Source organism: Anser anser (genome assembly GCF_964211835.1).
Source record: "Anser anser genome assembly, chromosome: 3".
Lineage (NCBI taxonomy): Eukaryota > Metazoa > Chordata > Aves > Anseriformes > Anatidae > Anser > Anser anser.
Genome location: NC_139722.1, coordinates 24,595,898 through 24,618,752, shown reverse-complemented (window position 1 = coordinate 24,618,752; position 22,855 = coordinate 24,595,898). Strand labels below are relative to the sequence as shown.

The window sequence follows — 22,855 nt, the reverse complement described above, 5'->3', positions numbered from 1 at the left end:
CTCCAAAAAAAATACCCCAAACCAAAAATGCTACTTATCAAAAGATCCTAATTTGCAGTTCTAGGATAACATCCTAACTAGTAATGTTAAATCACCTGGTATGCTAAAAATGCACTTTGTTCTTAGTCTTTGGCTTGGACTTCTGAGCTCCAAATAAAAGACACCTTTGGACTCTGAAGGTATTAGTCAATCTGCCAGTTTCTAGGATCAGAGTACACATATCAAAATGACTTGGAAGGGTAACACATTAAAAGTCTCAGGCAAGCACAGCCAAAATAATGTTTTGTATTTTTTTTTTCTTCTCACTTTGCATAGGCTCCCATTATGCCTCAAACTGAAGGTATGATTATATAAACTAAGAATATCAAAGTATCTCATTTTATATGTATTCTTGGAATATGGTGAAAGTATACTATTTGTCATATTCTTACACTTTACAAATAGTACCATGTTTTCCTCATCTGCATTCTGCTATATATTTTTTAGAAAAGCACTGTAAGCAGTTTTAGGGTTATAATTCAAAACACAACAGTTTTGTGGAATACCAGTATTTCCACCATACTACACTGAAGTCAGTAATGTAGTAGAAGGATGCCTAAAGTTTCCACCAATACCAAATACTAAGCAATATAGATAAAATTAGTTAAGACTACAGAAAAAGTGCATTCATGCCTGAAGGTCTTCAGGTGTGACCGATCCCTACATATGTACTGAATGAAAGATCAGTAGCCAAAGACTGCATTTTCTGCTTTAGTTTATCACACTATTGTACTCATCAGAAATGAATAGTCTTATTTCTGTGGGGCCCTCACTTCTCTGAGAAAAAAAAATCCTCAAAACTAGAGCCCTGTAGGCCAAAGTTTCTACTACTTATCATAGAAAGAAGGAGTTCTGCTGTAAGCCAGTATTTTTTGTACTTAAGAGTTTGCTGTGAAATGAAGGAACAGTACTTGGAATAGGACCAAACTTATGTCTCCTTCTCTGAGGTGACCAGAACTCTAGAGAATGAGATGCTAAACAAAGGCTGAACAAGAAAACAATTGCTACTTCAGACCATTACATTGGAGTAGAACCCTACAGGGACATGGAAAACAGAGATTCATGAAATAGAATTTCTGTGAATAAGACTTGATCTGTTGCGTGGAAGTGAAATGTATTTGGTAAGATAACTGAAAGTAGACATACATTTAATGTTGACATTTAAATCGGAGTTTAAGAGGTTTTGAAATGTCCTTTGGAACTATTGTTGTAGCTGCTGTTTGTCTGTCCAAGTAAGTTCCCAGTTTTCACAGCAACAGGCTGAGGTACAGTATTTAAAAATGGATGCATTTCTTAGGAACAGCTTCATCAACTGTGACTTAGAAAAGTCACTTTCTCAAGCAAGCAAGAGACAGCACTTTTGACAGTGATAGGATTTCGTGTGATGGAGATCAGGTAACATCAGCCTCACACATCTGCTATTTTTCTCCATGTTTGTGGACAGCTTTCTGTTATTCATAGAACTGTTCGAGCATTCAGCATATGCAGTAGAGTTCCAGTGATTTAGAACCATCTGCCTAAAGTTTCATTTTGACAAGCTGTTCTGTTGCTGAAGTTCTCACACTGTTGTTCAGGCTTTTACCAAATGACTACTAAAAGCTGCTAACCACATTTGCAAGTTACTTTTTTGTAAGTGTTCCTGTTCATTTTTAAAAAAGATTCATGCTAATTAATCCAAGAACAAACAAACAAAACAAACAAACAAAACAACAACAACAAAAAAAACACCCAAAGCCACAAGGTCAAGGTAATATGCCTTAACTGTTTCTTGGTTGTAATTTGGTTTAATAGGTTTTCAAACACACTGTCAGGCAGAAGTGTACACCTCTGGAGTTATCACATCACGAAACCTTTTTGATCACCCACAACTAGGTTTCTTTCAACATATCACCCACCTTAGGATGCTCTGAGTACTCATCACATTCCTCTATTCTCTGCAGAAGCAAGCTGGTTATTTTCTGTCATACCAAACACAGGTCCCTCTGTGTGGAGAGGAGATCTGCCACATTGCTCCAGATACTCTCAACCAGCATAATACAGCAAAATGTTGCCATTTCCAAATGCCATGAGAGGATTAAATTCTGGCAGATTACCCCTTGTTTTTCTTTGCCAATGCTTCTCAGCTGACAAATAGATTCATGGTGTTTGTGTGCAGACCATTATGATCACTTGGTCTATAATGTATATAATTTTCTCAGATGCTGAGTCAAAGCATGTTTTTCAGAAAGATATCTAATCTCATTTCACAGACTCAAAGCAACAGCACATCTATTACCTTCCCTGATAAGTTGTTAATTACATTTATTGTCACCGTTTCAAGGTTGAATGTGCATATCTCATAATGTTTTTGTCTGCAGGACTGAAATATTTCCTTCATGATCAGATTGCATTTCAAAGTAAAAGTAAGTATCTCTATATGGGAATCAAATTGCCTTTTAACCCCCACTTTGATTCACAGAATAAATCGAGTCCCTAAAGGCTCAGTTTAGAAGGTTTGTTTTACAGTTATCACGTTATTTTTCTAACATCCTCTTTAAATGCAGTTAAGAGATGACAAACAGTAGTACAGTAATAATCTGAACAACTGTATTTGCAGTGGCATATTCTTACTCTATAAGCTCCTCTTTATACATCCAAAACTGGATCAACACATTAGGACACTCGTATACTATGACTCTAGTGTACCTTCTGAATTACTGTTTTCCAGAACAGTGTTCCTGTCCTTTACCTAGAACATTCCTTGTCCCTGGATGAATTACATTATCTTCAGCTCTTTGAAAACATGCTTGTTTGGAGAGCAACCATTTAACTGAACAATTCATATCATTCTGTAGTGGCAACCTCTCCTGTTGTTTACTATCCTATTCATCATTATGTCATCTGCAAACTCAGACAACATTTTATGTTGTTGTCTACATTCCTGAAAAAATTATTGAATAGCACTTGGCAAAGTACTAGTCCCTTGGGATATTGCCCCACAAATTGAAAAATCTCTATTAACAACTACATTTTGAAATCTCAGCCTCTTGTCTGCTTCATGACTAAAAAAATCTCTTTCTTATTTTCCTATAAGGCAAATTTTTAATCAAGCATCAGGTGGTAGTAGGTCAAATATTCTGATGAAATTCAGATGCACAGTTCTGTATTGCTATTGTATACCTGGATGTGATTAAAAACTTGGATGAGGAAGGTAAACATGCAAATGCACCTTTTTTAATGTCCTGTCACATGCTTTAAAAAGCAGCAAAATGCAGTATCAACAATTGTCAGGTCATTTGGATTACACCTGACTGGCAGATCTCAAAAGGTAATTGAGATCTTGATGAAATAGTACATTTCTAGCAGGGCTCTGGGTTGACCAGAAATAATGCTGGTATCATTTAATATTGGTATCATTTAATATTGATCTAAATGAGCTAGAATTAAATACAGAAAAACATCTGAGTGATTTAAAGACTTGAAGAAAGATGAATGATGATTAAATAAGGCCAGTAACACAGTGTAATCTAGGTAGTATGATGAAATGGTCCATTCAAACAAATTCATTTGAATGCTGTCAAGTGAAAATACAGCAATGTGCAAGATAGGTGAAGTTGCTGATTGGAAGAACAGGGAAGCCTTTAGGGATACATTAAAAGGGGGGCAGGAAGTAGCAATATAGATGCTGTGTTAGTTGGGAGACTAATACTGTATTAATTAATTAATTAATGTAAATTAATGTAGCCAGTAGCTACATTTTTAGAAGGCTGCTGAAAGAGAAGAGAAGAAGAGAAGAAAAGAGAAGTGATTAGTTCTAAATTAGTGAATAAAAGCACGTAAAAACCTGAAGATTTTGAGAAAACTAAAGAACTAAAATTAATAATAGTAATAAAAATTAAAAAAATAATAATAGGTGTGTCCTTGTACTGGATCTGGCTGAGATGGCGTTAACTTTCCTCACAGCAGCTCATGCAGTGCTGTGTTCTGCACCTGTAGCTAGAGCAGTGGTGGTATCACCCCCGTGTTTTGGCTATTGCTGTGCAATACTGGCACAGCATCAGGACTCCCTTCAAACCCTCTGTAAGCCAGCAGGCTGGGGGTGGGCAAGAGGTGGGGAGGGGACATGACCAGAGCAGCTGACCTAAACCGTCCAAAGGGATATTCCATACCATAGGGTGTCACACTCAGCAATAAAAGGTGGGAAAAGGGATGGAGGGAGGGGGCTCTCGTGGAAGCATATGTCCTCCCAAACAACTGCTATATGTATTGAGGCCCCGCTTCCTATGACATGGCTGAGCATTGCTTGCTGATGAGAATTAGAGAATAATTGTTTTTTTCTTCCTCTTCCACACAGCCTTTGTGTGTTTTGTTTTGTTTTGTTTTGTTCTCTTTCTTTTTTTCTTTAATTAATTTATCCTTATCTCAACCTGAGAGCCTTTTTTCTTTTTTTTTCGTCATATTTTCTCCCCCCACTCTTCCTTTGAGGACGTGGAATGAGAGAGGGGTGTAGCGGAGATTGGCTGGCCATCTACAGTCCTTCAGTGACTGTTGTTAGCCACCAGAAAAAAAATATATAAATCTAACTTGGTGTCATCTGCAAACTTATGTAGGGTACACTCTATCCCATCTTCCAGATCACTGATGAAGATATTGAAGAGAAGTGGCCCCAGTACCGAGCCCTGGGGGACACCACTAGTGACTGGCCTCCAACTGGATTTAACTCCATTCACCACAACTATTTGGGCCCAGCCACCCAGACAGTTTTTAATCCAATGAAGCGTACACCCATCCAAACCTTGAGCAGCCAGCTTCTTCAGGAGAATGCTGTGGGAAACGCTGTCTAAAGTCTTACTGAAGTCTATGTAGACTGCATCCACAGCCTTTCCCTCATCCACTGAGCACATCATCTTGTCCTAGGAGACCAGGTTCGTCAAGCAGGGCCTGCCTTTGATAAGCCCATGCTGACTGGGCCTGATCTCCTGGTTGTCCTGTAAGTGCTGTGTGACGGTTCTCAAGATAATCTGCTCCATGAGCTTCCCCAGCACTGAGGACAGACCGACAGGTCTGTATTTTCACAGATCCTCCTTCCAGCCCTTCTTGTAGATGAGCATCCCATTTGCTAGTCACCAGTCTAATGGGACCTCCCCTGCAGGCCAGGACAGCTGATAAATGATGGAAAGCAGTTTGGTGAGCCCTTCCACCAACTCCTTCATTACCCTCTGGTGGATCCCATCTGGCCTCATAGACTTACGTACATGTAAGTGGAGTAGCAGGTCTCTAACCATTTCCTCTTAGATTATGAGGGCTTCATTCTGCTCTATGTCCCTATCTACCAGCGCAGGGTGCTGAGTACCCAGAGAACAACTGGTCTTACTACTAAAGACTGAGGCAAAGAAGGCATTAATTACCTCAGCCTTTTCCTCATCTTTTGCTACTATGTTTCCCCCCACATCCAATAAAGGATGGAGATCCTCCTTAGTCCTTCTTTTCTTGTTTATGTATTTATAAAAACATTTTTATTGTCCTTAATGGCAATAGCCAGGTTGAGCTCAAGGTAGGCTTTGGCTCTCCTAATTTTCTCCCTGAACAGCCTCATGACATCTTTGTAGTCCCTCTGAGAGGTCTGCTCCTTCTTCCAAAGGTCATAAACCCTCTTTTTCTTACTGATCTCAAGCCACAGCTCTGTGTTCAGCTAGGCTGGTCTTCTTCCCCACCAGGTCATCTTTCAGCACATGGGGACAGCCTGCTTCTGTACCTTTAGGATTTCCTTCTTGAAGAGTGTCCAGCCTTCCTGGACTCCTTTGCCCTTCAGCACTGCCTCCCAAGGGACTCTGCCAACTGGTCTCCTGATGAACCAAAAACAAAACTGATGTTGTGGTTTATTGTTCAGCGGTGGTTGCTACAGTCATTGTAATTGTTTTGCAGCTGGTGCATGGTGTGAAGTTAAGCAATAATATTTCTAATTGCCTTTCATAATAAAGGTGCATACAGATATATACTAAGTGTCCATTGGTCCAAAATGGAATCATTCATTCAAAACCAGTTTATTTGGTTCGGTAGAGGATTAACTCAATATTTAAACATTTTCAGAGGGTCTTCCCACATTACAGTCCTAATGCCTTCCCTCTCACCAGTTCAATAGTTCTGTAAAAGCCAAAAGCCAACATTGCTTCCCAGATTCCCAGTATTGTGCATTTGAATTTACCTTATTAAAACTTTTCATCCTTGCACTGCATGATAATTTTTGATAAGAAAACATAGCATCTGGAATATTCCATTAAGTATTTTGTTAAACAATTTAGATATCTGCATATACAGTAAATGAAAATAAGATTAAGTATGATAGCATGACTTGTTTCATATAATTAAGTCATTATATATGAGCAGAAAAAATGAACAAAGTTGGGGAAATAACTATCTTATAGCATTTATGTTTCAAAAGAGCTTTTTACAGTTCTGCCTTTTCACCATGTTGTGCCTTCCAATCAGAATTGATCATGGACTGCTGATGATAAGAAAGGACCAAAGGAGGTTCTAATGTCGACAGTTGGCTCTTATATGGTACCTGCACGCTATCTCTAATGTTATTAAATATCTTCCCTGCATTTAAACGTTTAAATAAGTTGTCTTTATGTTTCCGTAACTGGGATCACTGATTTATTTCTAATTCATTGAGAGATCACACCCAGTTATATGGGAAGTTACTTGCAACCCTGTTGTAATCAGTTAACCACCTGAATTTAGCTTGATTGCAACCAGAAGTGAAACCTCCTAGAACATGTTTTCTGTAAGTAGGTGACCTCATAGACTAACACACTAAGAAGAAATAAATTATTCTGCATCTTATGATGAATGTGAGAAGTATACAGATAATTTTACATTTCCTCTTTGACCTATTCATTGCACTCTCATAGATTAAATAAATGTGTCTGTGTATGTATGTATTTCAGGCTCTAAATCTTTTTCATGTATTTTCCAGTACATATGCTTGTGCTTACAAAAGTAATAATTCTGTTTTCAAAGTGCTTTTGACAATCTCCTTTTTATTATTTTCAACCAGGTCTTTTTTAATAAAGACATACTGTAGCCGTATAGAAGTCTGATCCCCTGTTAATTTAGTTTACCATAGGGTTACATCCAATTGACCAGCTACTACCTCCTTAAATCTAATTAGCTGGCTGTGACCTTTTCTATGGCTGTGTTTTTGTATTTTCCTTCAGAAATTGTCTTGCTTGCCTCCAAATAATTTCCTCAAAAAGTCTTTTCTTTAAAAGCCAGCCAGAAAAATATTAACTTGATAATGCTAGCTAAAGCGTCTCAAGATTTTCTCTTGCCATTCAACATCAGTTACTCATGAGTATGGGCTTTCAATAACTATCATTACTCAAAATCCATCAGAATTTGTAACTTCATTTTATAACAAGTACAAAAACAATAATGGAATTACAAATAAATAAATCTGTTTCCTGCTGCATGGTAGTCTTATATTAAAAACAAAAAAGGGTAAAACCAACCAACCAACCACCACCAACAACAAAACTCATCTCCCCTTAAGGTACTGAGGTCACTGTTGCCAGTATAAACATCAGAATTTGCTGTAATTATTATGTTAATTTATTTTTCTTAAATTGCCACCTAATGGCTTGTTGGTATCTGCAGTTAGTGCTGTACAGTACATTTCATTTTGAGATGGTTTGTTACCAGCTCAGGAACATAATGGCTGCCTGTTAAAGAGGATAAAATACTCAAGGCTGAATTCATCCCATCTAATTTGTTTACAACCACATTTGTCTACAGATTTTTAATCTGCATAGTCATGCGCTTGGGCTAAAAAGAAAAAAAAATAAAAAAGATAAACACTGCCAGGGCATGATTCATCTCATCCAAGTAGAAATATGACAAGTTGCTGATGATCCAGATTTATTTAGGGTTTATAAAAATGAAAGCTGAGCACGAGCACCTGAGGAAGAACTTCATACTCCTAAGGATATAATTCATTGCATCAGGCATAAATATCCACAATGCAAACATGTCTGAGTCAGTCCATTTTGCAGTTAGTGGACAGAAATAAGTACCTCAAGGACGTAAGCCCTTTTCTTCCAAGGTAGCTATGTAAAACTAGTCAGATGAATTTCTGCCAACAGTTAAAAAGAAAGATGAGACAAATCCCACCCTACCCACTCTATAGACCCTATAGATCTTTGAAATGCTGCAGCTGTGCCTGTAACATCTGTAGCATTTTCTGCTGTAAATTTGCAGGACTTTATCATAAATTTATAAAAATGAACAAAACCAGCATTCAGACTTCACTTCCATGCTGAAATTCAGTCTGTCTCAATGCAAATTATTCATGCAAGCAGAGACCATTGTAACACCACCTTTTAAATAAAAAGTATAAAAGGAAACGTGCAGTCTTCATGGCTTTTGTCATTCACAAAAAAAAAAAAAAGAATAAAAGAAAGAAAAAAGATATAATCCAGGTTAAAATATCTCTTTAATAGTTGCTTTGCAAAAAGGATTTTGTTTGTTACTTTACATTACTTCTTCAGGTGATGGAACAGTTTAGTGTACTATTTGCTATTCCCAAAACATCAGATTGAAATCAAGCCTTCATTCTTAAGCTATTTTTACATTGCTTTGTGCTTTTTTTAACTCCATTTCTGCAAAAACCTATTTCAGCTCACACCATCTAATTCCTACTCATATATAGCTCCGTTAGTGCTTGATTCATTCCGACGCTTCTTTTTTTAGTTGCTATCTTGCTATCCAGCTTTTCAGCAGAAGCAAGGACAGAATTTAGTCCAGTACTTACTACATTTCTCTTCTACCAAATAAAAACAATTAGGTAATACATGGGGGAGGGTTTGGGTTTTAACTGTATTCTTTTTCCAAACATACTTACTAAATCTAATACAAGTACCTTGGACTTTATATTGTGGACTGGTTTGCCCAGCTTCTCAATGACTGTAGTCACTGGAAGGGTACTCAAATGGTGAATTTTGAAAAAAAAGAAAGAAAGAAAGAAAGAAAGAAAGAAAGAAAGAAAGAAAGAAAGAAAGAAAGAAAGAAAGAAAGAAAGAAAGAAAGAAAGAGAAAGAAAAAGAAAGAGAAAGAAAGAAAAAGAAAGAAAGAAAGAAAGAAAGAAAGAAAGAAAGAAAGAAAGAAAGAAAGAAAGAAAGAGAAAGAAAGAAAAAGAAAGTGACCTTTCTATCCCTCTGAATGACTGGTTGTAGTTTCAGACCCCTATGCTATCTTGAAACAGCACGATAACACTGAAGGAATATATTAAGCTCCACAGTCTAGACTCTGATACATGAATGCATCTTCCTCTAATATTAAAGTGAGCTATGGAACTGAGTCAGAACAAGGTCTTTTTTAAAATCAGGTCTTTTTTATTATTATTATTATTTATTATTCTGGAAGATCAGAGAATTCTAACATCTTCCAGCTCCAATGTGTACTGTACATATTTTATACTGAAACAACAAATGCAGTTTGTTCACAGATAAATCAATACTAGATATATTTACTGGAAAAAAGTCTGTGCAACCCTTCTAGGACTAAAATGTTCCTGCTGGTGAGAAGAAAAAAAAAAAAAAGAAAAAAGAAAAAATGATTAAGAGGCAGCTAAAACTAGCAAGAGCTAAGAAAAGAACTAATCAGCTTCCAGCTCAGCATTTCAACACTCACTGCCAATATGCAAGATCTTCAATTCTGAAATAAACACAAAATAATGAATCTTGTTTAAATTGCAGTTCAGTTTTCTTACGGTAACAGAGAGAAGGTTTCCAGCTAAATATATCCTTTCATGGAAAACAAAAGCAATAACAATCCACATTATAATGTTCTACAAGAACTAGTAAGGTTTTCTGTAGTGGTTTCTATCTCAAAAGACACAGAAAATTGAACAAATACTCCTTGTGACCAGTTTCCACACAGGCTTCACTCTGACTCAAGATCCACGTTACCATGCAAGGCCTGAAGTACCGTGCAGGCCCCCAGGGCCATCAGCCCCTGCCCCAGCAAGGCTGTGGCAAGGCCCATCTCCCTCTCCCCACAGCCCTGTCCTGCTTGGTCCTGCCTGGCCATGGTCCCCACTGGGGCTGGTCCAGCCTTGTCTTGGCTTTATCCCCCGAGAGGAGCACGATGCCTGGGGCTGGAGCTGCCCCAATGCCCCAGCTGCCCTGCTCCTGGCAGGTGGTGGGATGGGCTCTGGTGCCAAGCCCTGCCTTGCTGCTGCAGAGAGCTCCCACTGCTCCTGGACCCCCATGGAACTTCCAGCCCTGACATGTCCATCATCAGACCAAATCTCCTTCTGAAACCTTCTGAAAAAGATCCTCACTGCTCATACACTTGCACCTGAAGCTTCCCCTTCCCTCTGACCTTGTCTGCCCCCTTTGCTTCTACTTCATGGCTCCATTATGATCCATTCAACATTGCAATCCCCCACCGGTGGCAGTTCCACTTCCAATACAGTGTTAAACGCCTGGCACTTAACTTTAGGTGCTAATTGCCTAGTAATGAAACCTTTAATCACTAAAAGGCTTGTGGAAATCCACTACATAATGCTGAAGATTAGTTTCTAAGTTTCTTTAACATGTGCTTCTAGTGAAAATTGCCTTATGTTGTAGAGACCAACAGACTACAGCATGTGAAATTTGAAGTTCTTCAGCAACTTCTGTGCCAAGAAAATGGTTAAGGAAGTGAAAGATACAGATGTAAATGTAGACTATAGTTAATTTTAGATTATTATATTAAATGGATTTTTCTTTTTAGTCTCCAGGTTTCCAAGTCACTAGGAAAAATATATGCTTGCATTAACCTCCTAGCAACTAGACACAATCTGCTTTTCCAATCAAATTGTAGAGGACAGTTGAAAATCTAGCTTGAAAAAATATCCAGAGGGAGCTTTAACTACTTTGTTGTACTGAGTAAGAAAGAGTAGCTATTGTGCAAACGGATCAGATCTTTTCATCATAAAAATTTGCATTGAAGTTTAGCACATGGATTCCAAATTAACATGCTAGACTGTAATGACACGACTAGTTCAATGAGCCACGAACTAAGAAGGATTTACCAGACAGAACAAGCCATCTGCTACAATCTACTGTATCCACTTTCAGGAAAAAAAAAAAAAAAAAAAGGAAAAAAAACTCTATATTTGAAAAGTTCCCTAAACTCTGAGATGTATGCACATTTCAGATGTCTGTCTTGGCATTTCATAACCATATATTAGCTGGTGCAGAGTAGGAAATCCTTTACCAGTCAGACAAACAGACAGAATAGATTTTCAAAACTGCATTTAGGAGCAATGCAAGTATCTCTGAGGACTTTCAACATTCTCCCACAAAGATATGTTTTTACAACACATTAATCATCTGGGGTTATCTTACACTAGTAGCAAGAAAATATAAAACATGCATCAGAATGGCAGCATCTGACGTCAGGCAACTGTAGCTAATATGGAGTAAAGAAGAAGCTGGTCTGCACTCCTAAACCTTTTCAAATTAGCTTTCCTGACATTGAATTTCTTGCATTCCCTTATTCCACGGTTTTATTGCTTTTCAGGCTCATAGACTGCTTTTCCTTATGCATGTCCTTTGCTTTTCTAGCAAAGCAAGTGCTTCATGCACTCTTTGTTACCATGCTATAGCTCCCTGTGATCATAAGCATACCAAGCAATTCAGCTACTAGAAGTCTTATTAAGCATAATACAATTCTGTGTGAATATAAAGACATGTAAGGCAGATATTGGCTTTGCAGGCTCACAAACAGTTTGAATGTATCAGCATATTGCTCCATAACTTCTGTAGCATTTAAAGCATTTTTAGTCTTTCAGATGAAGAGCATGATGATAATTCTTTACCTCTATGCTACCACAGAAGTATCAAGAAATTGAGAGGAAGTAATGGAGCTGAAAAAAAAAATGTTTTCATATGGTCAACAGGAAACTTTGTAGAAATAGGTTTTCAAGACCTGCAAAGCACAGTCTCACACATCTCAAAAACAACTGCATAGATTTGCCTTAAACTAAGTCTGAAAAAAAAGGAAAATTTTTCATCTGGAAGAAACAAAATGTTTTTAAATCCAAAAGAATGGATCAGTGAAAAGTGTTACATATTGATTTATACTATAGTTCAGTGTATTCCAAACACACAAAATGTTTTCTGTAGTGTTATGATTTAAAAGTAAAGGGAGAAAACTCCCAAATACAAGCAAACCATGTGTTTGTTTTTGTTTTTATTTTTGTTTCATTTTAATAGTCTTGTATTCAAGGCAGTATATGTACTGCTGCCTAATTTACAACTGTTTTTCTATTTGCCTATACATTAGCTTCATATTATTATTGGTTTATCAGTGATTGGAGACATCTTCAGAATGAAAGGCGTTATACAAACTAAATTCTATTCTATTCTGGTCCATTCGTAAAGGTCAACTCAGCAATGAATCAATGCAGTACTAGAAGGGGGCAGATCTCCAGAGACTGGAGATATCAAAAGGGCTGACAAACTGTGGTGTTTCACAAAATCAATTCACTACAAGAGACATGTTATGCCAAATCCATGCCTCCTACACTAAGCTGGTCGTATTGCATTGATATCAAGGGAGTTGAACCTGCTTACATCAGGTTCAAATGAGACTCAACACGACAGTCGTCTGGGATACAAATTCCTCCTAATATATGGAGTTATACCAAGGATCAGTCTGGCCATGTTGCTTAGCATTGCAGGTTACTTGCCTAGTTGTTTGTGTGATGATCGCTACAAGTCATACACTGCACTCTGCATAGGACCTCACTCTTTTTGTGCCTAGTTACAGATTTTTCATCTGCAGGACCTCCTGTGTTCTCTTTTATATAAAACCCTGGAGTCAAATCCTTTGAGGAATAGGCCAGCATTATAAAGGGTCTCGTTTCACTTATGATCTGTTTACTTTTACTAGATCAGGTGCAAAGCAATAGGTTGACAAATCAAGACAAATATATCCTTTGCTAGAAAATACCATTAAAAAAGACACCATTCTATGAACATTCTGTAAAACGAAACGTGGCATGTGGTAAGGGCTAGTGGAGATATGGGCTTTAGCATTTAGTTCTTTGAAGCACTAGTGTTCCTGGTACTTGAGACTGAAGCCACTCTAAGTAGCTTTATTTCTGCTTTTTCCTTATTAAATTTCTCCAGCTTGTTTGCAATGCCAAATTCTATACTGTTTTAACTCTTTAGTTCCTCTTTTTCATTATGCTATAAAGTTTCCTATAAAACTTTTAAACATTCTGATGTTTCAGTATGTACACGATGGAGCTGTAATTGTGTGACCTACTATCTCTAAACTATTAAAAATAGTACACATTTCTATTACTAGAATAGCTTCCTTTATCTTCAAGAGTCACACTGCTAATATTTTTTTTTTACTACATTTCTTATTATTCTCTATTTTTGTAATGATCTAGTTGATTTCTGGTTTTGCTTATGTTAAAGATCGGAGCTGTGTTCAGTGTTTCCGGCTCCTTTAATTTCAGACTTTCACTTTGTATCCCAAACGTTCTTTCTGTTTTTCATCTGCTTTAGCCCTTGATTCTTCCTTCCACTCATGTATGGGGCTCTGACCTAAACTGTGTTTAAGTCCTCTCCTGCCTGAGAAAACTGAGTTGTTTGCAGATTTTTTTTTTCTTATCACGACTGTCATAGAATTCTCTAGAAACATGTGTATATTGGTGTCTGTGAAGTATTTTCATTTGTTCATGAAATTCAAATGTCGATGTAACATCATGTCTTTTTTTTTTTTTTCTTTTCTGAAATCGTGGCATTCTTAGCTCCTCCATTCTTTTTGTCTCCCTTAGTTTTCTTGCTCCTTTAGATTGTCCAGCCTGAGGCTCTTGTTTATTAGTGCCAGCTATCTTGACTTTAATCACACTGCACTTACCTCATAGTTCCTGATTTCTAGCTCAGTCAGAGACTCCCATCAGTGATTTTGTTCATCTGTCCAGATACATACTTCCTTCTGCTTATTGGCATTGACAAAACTCTGGGCAATCAGACCTTTTACCAGCTGGACTACAAACTGCAAATATGTAATCTACCTTTAATGGTTGAAGTGTGTGTGTAGGTGGTGACTGAAATGACTTTGTTTTCTAATCTATCACTCCCCTAGTTACTCAGCAAGGCTCTTAAAGCACTACCATATTGCCACCTTAGGGAAAGCCAGGTCAATATTTAGGTTTACAAGATGTGTGCAACCTGAGCATATTAAGTATATTCAATATTTTGTGATTTTCCAGAGGAAAATGTATTAGAAAGAAATGCCCATTAGCCTGCATGTGCAAATAATCACCAGTAATAATTAGGGATTCAGACAGAACTGGCATTGTCAAAAAAATCTAATTCTTATTTCTTGACCATTCCTCAGAAATATGAGCAAAAATATGAAAAAAAGTCAGAAAAGATATCTTTGATTATCAACATAAATTTAGTAGCAGGTACTTACAGTGTACAAAGAACAAATGGAATGTGCAAATCAGCTTCCATTTGAGTCCCAGTGAAAAACTCAGTCTGAACACATGCGTAAGTAATTGAAAGGATCTCTTGCTTTTGTACATGATACTAGCATTCTAATGTCATCTGAAGTGATATAAAACAGAACCAATTGGATACACGTAGAAAGGTGGCTAAAATAATCTTTTTTTTTTTTTCCCAGAAAAAAAAAGAAAGCGTCTTCTCATCTGATATTTTTCCTTATTTCTTTGTACAAGCTATTCTACTTCACAGTGGTCAGTTTCTGCAATGACCATCATAAAATATAAGTCTAAATAGATGTTACAGTTATATGCTATCATAAGTATAGGAAATAATATAGGAAATTTAAGGTATCACAACTGCTACTGTATAGCTTTTTACATGAAATATTATACTGTAGCAAAGGTTATTTTCCTTTTCAACTTTACCATGCATTTCTGGCTATTATGCATCTGTCAATCAATGTAATGATTCTGGATTAGGAAACTGAATTTAGCAGGGGAGAAAAAACCCAAACCAACAACAAAACTCCACATCTTTTAAAAAAATGACGCTTTCACATACAGGGAAGGATTTTCTGTTTCTGAAGAAGGGTGAAGAGCTAGCACATTTACCTCTAAGCCTGTAAGCTCAATGGTAATTTGAAAGGCAGAAAAGGAAGCTGTAATTTCAGAATTGAAATATATAGGGTCATTCAGAAGCATGGGCTATGATATATAAGGCCATTCAGAAGCAGTGGCAAAGCAATCTGATGATGATCTGCAGATGCGGTGTGAGCTTTTGGCCCTCCTAGCACACTGCCAGATGCTTATGCAAATTATCAGGCATTTTCTCATACTTATGGGTATCTTCCTTTATGATCTGTCTGTACCAACCAAAACCATATTCTCCAGGTACGCTGACACACAGCACTCTGTGAAACACACATATGCTTCTATCATCAGAGTTAACAGGGAAATTTTAATGCATATGTATTGACTGTCCACTGTTAATTCAAATGCAAGCGAGACTAAAAACAAAATTAATTAGACTTGGAGGAGGACTTTGTTTTGATCTCCGTCCAATATGAATCAGAAATAATTCAGCTGAAGCCAGCAGAGGCAGCCTTGTACTGACTCAGTGTAAGTGAGATCAGACCCAGGCCCATGGTGTCTGTTATAAAAGTCTGCAGTATTCCCTAACTGGTTTCTCTGAAGTGTTTGGTGTTCTTGGCTTCTCTGCCCAGAGAACAGGGATTTCATTACTTGAAAGTGGCAAATGTAAAGATTTTAATAGCAATCATTGGATATTTGTAGAAATGCACATTTGTCTCTTCTACCTTATCCTAGCTACTGATTAATACACATCATGTTACATAAGGCAATTGACAAGGGGATCTCCAAATGTTTTCCTGTGGCTGTAGCTCTGCTGAAGTCAGTGGATTTACCCTTGTAGAAAATTCATCCTTTTTCCTTATTTGTGTATCTCTATCTTTTATTCTGTACCAGGACAAATAGCCTGCACATTCAATACCAAGTAGTGAACCATCTCCTTAACCATCTTGTTTAGTGAACTTTAATTTTGGCTTTTTATTCACAGATACGTATGTGAACTGTGATACATGAAAAGTGTATAATGCATGATACTAGACCATGCAAAATTTGATGTGTCATATTCTCTCTCCTGAACTCAGCCACAGTTCATTGTAGGTGAAACGTTATACAATCCCACTAGCTTCCCTTAACTGGTTTGCAACGCCTCTAAAGTTGGCAATTTATTTAGTCAGAGGCAGAATTTGGTCATCCGTTTTTAGCATGTGTCAAGGTTTTGCTACTCGGTTACCACCAGGTGGTAGCATTTTAAAGCATTGCTGTTATTTTAGAACAGCTATCCTGAATTATTTGGCAATTTTTCTGTGGTTTCTTGTAAAGGTTAACGTTAAGGAGGTTGGCATGGTAACCTACTTAGAGTGGATCGAATTGTCATGTGGAGAGTCCAAGCATGAATTAAAACAGAGACATGGAAAGGTTTCCCTCTGGGCAGGGACCAAAAATACTGGGATTGTAGGTTGTCCCAGTTTACATTCCCATAATACCAGAAAATGGTTTCAGCACCAGGAAAAATGCAATAGAAGAAACTCAGTAAGAGAAAAGCTTCATCTTGATTTTAATATGATATTAATTTATGGAACAGATTTTATTAAACTCTAAAATACATTGTAATGGAGGCAGATACTTTGATTTTTCAAGGCATGTCTAACCATTAAATGCCTTCATACAAAAACACTGAAATATTTTTGTACATCGTTTGAGGGAAGATAGTGGATTTGATGGCTCTCTTAAATAATTTCTTTTTGTTCACTTGAAGAGTTTTACATTGGTGGTTGATGAGAAAGTTATTTTCAACCACTACCTTGCTGACTGTTCTGCTTATGTTTTAGGCTTTGTTTGCTGATTTTCCTCCTGCCCACACTATGATCCAGAGAATGAAAAAGCCTTTGTAATGAAGGAATAATGAACCAGAACTGTAACTAGAAGTTTTGATACTTGGAACACCTTTCGCATTTTCCAGTCAGCTCTTCCTTGCTCTTTGTCCTGAATACTTTTTAACAGTTCTGACATCTCAAACACTTTTTTTTTGCTGCTGCTAAGATACACTTTCCCTCTGGTGTGTGCTCTTAAGATGTCACCCTCCCGAGCAATAGTCTGAGTCCAATGAAAGTCATCCTCTGGATGCTTCTCTAGGTCACTTCTTTACCACTTTATCTTGTTAACACAATGTTGAACCTTTGCTTTGTGGCATTAGAAACGATTTAGAATAGATAAATGTGGGACATTTGAGCTTGAAATGTGACTACTAAAGTTTACAGGGGAGACCAGACAAAAACTGATGGATTATATGTGTTCAATAACCATTAGAGACCTAGCCTACAGCAATAGGGCACTTGTCAATAGGCAGGATCAGAGCTCAGTTTCTGAAACTGTCAGGGACGAAGACCAAAAACATACCAATCGTATTAAGCTGATGTATGTTCTTATCTTTTCATTTCTTATTTCTCTTCTTGCTTCCAGTCTGAGAAAGGTAAAGTCTGGATCAGTCTACCTTACTTAGGCTTGTGTATGTTTTCAGTGCTTAGTGAAGCAGTCTGTCTTACTTAAGTGTTTCAGATCAGTAGTAGTATTGCCAAGACTGGCACCTTTCAAAGTCTTCTGAAGGAATTGCGTAGAAGCCATGCTGAGACAGAAGCCATTTAGATAAAAAAAGGATGAAATGCAGGCCTCGAGTAAGAAGCAGATTTCTGAGAGCAATGGAAAATCAAAACATCATTTACATTGCATGTGCATAGAATATGCAGTAGGCAACAGCTCTGCAGGGATAACTACAGACTATAAAGCCTTGAAGAGTATAAGATTGTATTGTGTCTTGCTGGAATATTTCAGATTAGTGTTCTGCAGCTTGGGCAAAGGTTACTATTTTTAGTAGTAGACACAATGGTATTGTTATCTGAGAGAATTTATTGAAACATAAATAAATAAATCAAACTGCTTTTAGCTAAATCCAGCTTATATCTGTTGAGCCTTGCTTCTTATGGAAATGAAAATATATAAGATGGAGATTGTCTGTGGCTTTTAACTATTGTCTTTTATTCTTTTCTTTCTGTTAGGATCATTTCCTCCAGTTTTGAAGACCACCATCTACTTCTGTTTCATGGCTTGTAATTATCTAGGTAAGAAAAAAGTGTTATTAAAATAGATGTAACTGTATTCCCTAGAAGTAACTATATTCCCAAGAATTCAGTTCCATCAGAGCCGTAGGACTGTGCCCATAGAGAAGCTTGCCCCTAAGCTTGAACTTTTACATACACCAGCAATTATCTTGCTTCCATACTGGAATTTTTCCTTCTCAAAATAATCATTCTACATGTATGCACATACTGCACAGTGTTCCGTTTTCATTTCTTTCCCTATCAGAGAAATTCATTTCAGTGTTACCAGATTTAAAATTAATTTTATGCATTAATTAGAAAAGAGTGCAGCTCTTACTCTGCATTAGGATAAAATGAGATTTGCCCTCTTTTACTGTGTGTTTCAGTTAGGAAACTGAATCTTTTAGCTAGTGCAACTGAAAGTTCTTCCTCCTATGTTGCTGCTTCTGGCTCAATTGGAATTGAAAAAGCCTGTCTTTGAATTGGATTCTCACTGCAGACTTGTGGACTCTTTAGCCTTTCCTATAAGAAAGCAAAATTTGGAGATTGAAGTGTGTTCAACATGATTATATGCTAAGCCTAATTAGAACTAAATTTCTAACAGGAAAAAACAAATGTCTAATGTTTTCTTGAAATTTCTATTTTAAACATGCGAGAAAGGTCCTATACACCTTTACAGTAGCCGCATGGGTTCTAACGTCCCTTTTATCTACTACTGGACTGTCATGTGAATTGTTCATTGGATATTGAATGATCCTGATGGATGTGGGAAAATATTAATAATGATATCTATCATACATATTTAGTGAGCTTAAGAGATTTCAGATGCAATTTTAAGAAGAAAGGTCCCATTATTTGGCAGATGGTATTTTAAAAATAATTTAAAACCAAAATTTTGGTTCAGCCCGAAAAGTGTTCATTGTTCATGTGTGTATGTGTTCATGTGTTTTTCTCTTGGGGTAAGTACAAAGCTTATATTATGTAAAATAGCCAGTAAAGTAATACTGAAATTTTCTTTTAATTTTAACACATGTATTTGAGGTAAGTGGCCCATGCAATTGATAATAGTGATGTTTTGAAAGGGATATCTGCTTACTGATATTCTCTTTAAGAAATTATTCAGTGAGGTTTTGTTGTTTTCATGGCTTTTAACTTGCCTCTTGAAAACTAATTAATCAACTATAAACATTGGGTTGTGTGAAATATTTATAAACTGTAATTTCCATTGCTGCAAATGTTCTTCAGCGTCTCAGTACTGTCTCTTAATGACAAGACTAAGGAGAGAGAGAAAGACATATGTATAGGGAGCATTTATCCCTCTCCTCAAAACAATGAAATTTTGCTAAGAATATTATATTTCCACAGAGAATACTTTAGAGATGTAGAGATGTTGATATTTGAAGTTTATACCACCATTTGGCCTAATTTTGTTGCTTATGCTTTCTTTTTTTTTTTTTTTTCCCTTTTTTTTTTCTTCTGAGAAAATTGGCAGGTATTAGACACAAGACTCCACAGGAAATGTTAACTCTTCCAGGAAGGTTTTAATTTGAACTTGACAATAAAAGAAATCTCTAATGTTTGTTTGGCTAATATTAGGTCTCAATATTGTGATGATGGTATTCAAAAGCATCACAATCCACAGTTTAGAAGGCTTCCATTTAGTTTCTCACAATGTCTGTCTTGCTACTGAGAATAACTCTGGGATTAAGACAGGCCACTTTTACCCTGAGAAGCTATTTAAGAAAACAGCTTAACTTCTGTGAAGTGCCACAAAGTGTTAGTCTGAATGAATTTTAGATAAGCCTAGAGATGACTCTGCTGTAAATAGTAAACAATTCTGCTTTCATTGGTGCAGACTAATGCAAACAGGTCTGTAATGAGCAAATCAGAAAAGCAGACTTGAAAATGGCAAGAAAGAGCAAAACAATCTTCAGATCTGTATTGTTTTCAGAAGCATGACACCACAGGCAAAATGGTGATACCTGAGTTACAATACAGAGCATATTAATCAAGGATTAATCAACAAGAGGAAAGAAAGTTTTTCAGTGATGATTGTTCATTTACCTTTACTAGATGGTCTTATTTACCAGTTGACAAATGTCAAAATGTGTGTAAGAAGTGAACTGAAGCAAATTATGTTGCCTAAGAAACATAAATGAAAGAGTTTGCAGAGCTAAGAGAACAATTCTGTTAAGGTCAAATAAAAGCAAAATTGAAATGTCTTGGTTATTCTTAGGGAAAAACAAGGAGGAGTTGATAGAGATGTAAGCAATTGTAACTTTAGGATTATTTTTTACTTACCTATAAAGCAGCAGCAGGTTTGCTATTATCAAAGGAAAAAAGTTTATTTAGAATCACAGAATCATAGAATCATTAAGGTTGGAAATGTTGTGCTTTAACCCGGCAGGCAGCTGAGCACCACACAGCTGTTTGTTTACTCCTCCCCACCTCCCATAGGATGGAGGGGAAAATCAAATCAAAACAAAACAAAACAAAACAAAAACAAACAAACAAAAACAGGTAAAAAATCATGGGCTGAGATAAAGACAGTTAAATGGGACAGAAAAGGAGTGAAATAATAATAATGATAAAAGAATATACAAAATAAGGAATACACAATGCAATTGCTTGCCACCCTCTGACAAATGCCCAGCACTGCTCCCGAGCAGTGCTCCCCCTCCCCAGTTTTATTGTTCAATAAGATGCTACATGCTATGGGACATCCCTTTGGCCAGCCTGGGCCAGCTGTTCTGGCTGTCCCCTCCCAGCTCCTTGAGCATCCCTACTCCCTTCGCGGGCAGGGCAGCATGAGAAGTTGAAAAGTCCTTGGCTCTGTGTGAGCACTGCTCTGCAGCAACTAAAATATCGATGTGTTATCAGCATTATTCTCATCCTAAATCCAAAACACATCACCATACCAGCTATTAGGAGGAAAATTAACTCTATCTCAGCTGAAATCAGGACAGAAACTAATCAAACAATGTATTATAATTTTCTTTAGTTTCCCAGGCTAAGCTCCACATATCAGTTATACTGCCTTAAGTGACTTTTTGGACCTCATTGCATAATTTATTAAATCAGATAAAGCAAAAAATTCAAGATTTCAGTAATGATTAATTATTTATTTAAGTATCAGTGGATTTGCTCTTTCTAGTGCAGCATATTTATCTTATTACGCTGGTTTTACCCTGCTATACAGCTGAACTCCACCACAACCTTTCTCTTGCTCCCCCTCCTCAAAGTAAAAAAGGGGAGAAAATATGATGAAAAGGGCTCAGGGGCTGAAATAACGACAGGGAGATCACTCAACAATTATCGTCATGGGCAAAATAGGCTCAGAATAGGGAGATTAATGTAATTTACTGCCTATCATTTGTGGACTACAGCAGTGAGAAACTAAAAGAAAACTAAACACGCTTCTACCCCCTGACCCCTCCCCATCCACCCTCTCCTACCTCCTCTCTCGCGAGCAGTGCAGGGGAATGTGTCATGGGGGCTGTGGTCAGTCCTTGACGCTTCATCTCCGCCGCTCCTTCACGGTCACTCTCTGCCCCTGCTCCACATGGGGTCCCTCCCACGGGATGCCGTCCTTCCCGAACTGAGCCTGCGGGGGCTGCCCACAGGCAGCAGCTCTTCAAGAACTGCTCCCACACGGCTCCGTACCACGGGGCCCATCCCCCAGGAGCAAACTGCTCCAGCACGGGTCCCCCACGGGCGGCAGCTCCCCCCAGACCCCCTGCTCCTGCGTGGGCTCCTCTCCACGGGCTGCAGCTCCGGCCCGGGGCCTGCTCCTGCGGGGGCTCTCCATGGGCCGCAGCCTCCTCCAGGCCACATCCACCTGCTCCACCGGGGGCTCCTCCACGGGCTGCAGCGTGGAGATCTGCTCCGTGTGGGACCCATGGGCTGCAGGGGGACAGCCTGCTCCACCAGGGGCCTCTCCACAGCCCGCAGGGGAACTGCTGCTGTGTGCCTGGAGCACCTCCTGCCCTCCTGCTGCACTGACCTTGGGGGCTGTAGGGCTGGTTCCCTCCATATTTTCTCACTCCTGTCTCCCAGCTTCTGTAGCACACCATTTTTTCCCTTCCTTCAACCAGCTCTCCCAGAGGCCCACCCAGCATCACTCCGTGGCTCGGCTCTGGCCAGCAGCAGGTCCCCTTTGGAGTCGTCTGGAGCTGGCTCTGATCTGACATGGGGCGGCTGCTGGGCTCTGCTCACAGAGGCCACCCTTGCAGTCCCCTGCTACCAAGCCCTTGCCACATAAACCCAAGAAACTTATATGCACTTATCAATATATATCTGATAACTTTTACGTCTTTTGTATTTTATATTCACTTTCAATAATTCCTATATATATGCTTCACTAATCATGTTACCAAATGCAAACATCCCTGCAAGCCAACCATGAGTTCTTTAACTATCCCTTCTATTATTAGCTGATATTCCAAACTCAAGCAATGCTAAACAATTCATTCTGTATAGAAAAACAGGGAGTTATCGAAGTCATTGCCACCATGCACTCCTCTGCTTCAGGAATGTTAGTGTCGCACCAGGAGCAGGTGAGTCAGTGGTAAGAGTACAAATGACTGTACTGGCATAATTAGAACCTTTTCTTGAAAATCTGGAGTGCCAGTCAACAGAT

At 38.0% G+C, this 22,855-nt stretch overlaps 1 protein-coding gene across 1 annotated transcript in view; it reads right to left on the bottom strand.

Annotated features, from left to right (window-relative positions):
• The window catches only part of LOC310897481 (uncharacterized protein), a gene marked incomplete at its 5' end in the record, with an annotated part of 51,835 nt that extends 29,546 nt beyond the window's left edge, over positions 1–22,289 (bottom strand). The window contains 2 exons of the mRNA XM_083831131.1: positions 5,774–5,864; positions 21,672–22,289. Coding sequence (XP_083687257.1) covers positions 5,774–5,864; positions 21,672–22,289 — 709 coding nt within the window. The remainder of the gene's footprint in view (positions 1–5,773; positions 5,865–21,671) is intronic.
• Positions 22,290–22,855: the final 566 nt, after the last annotated feature.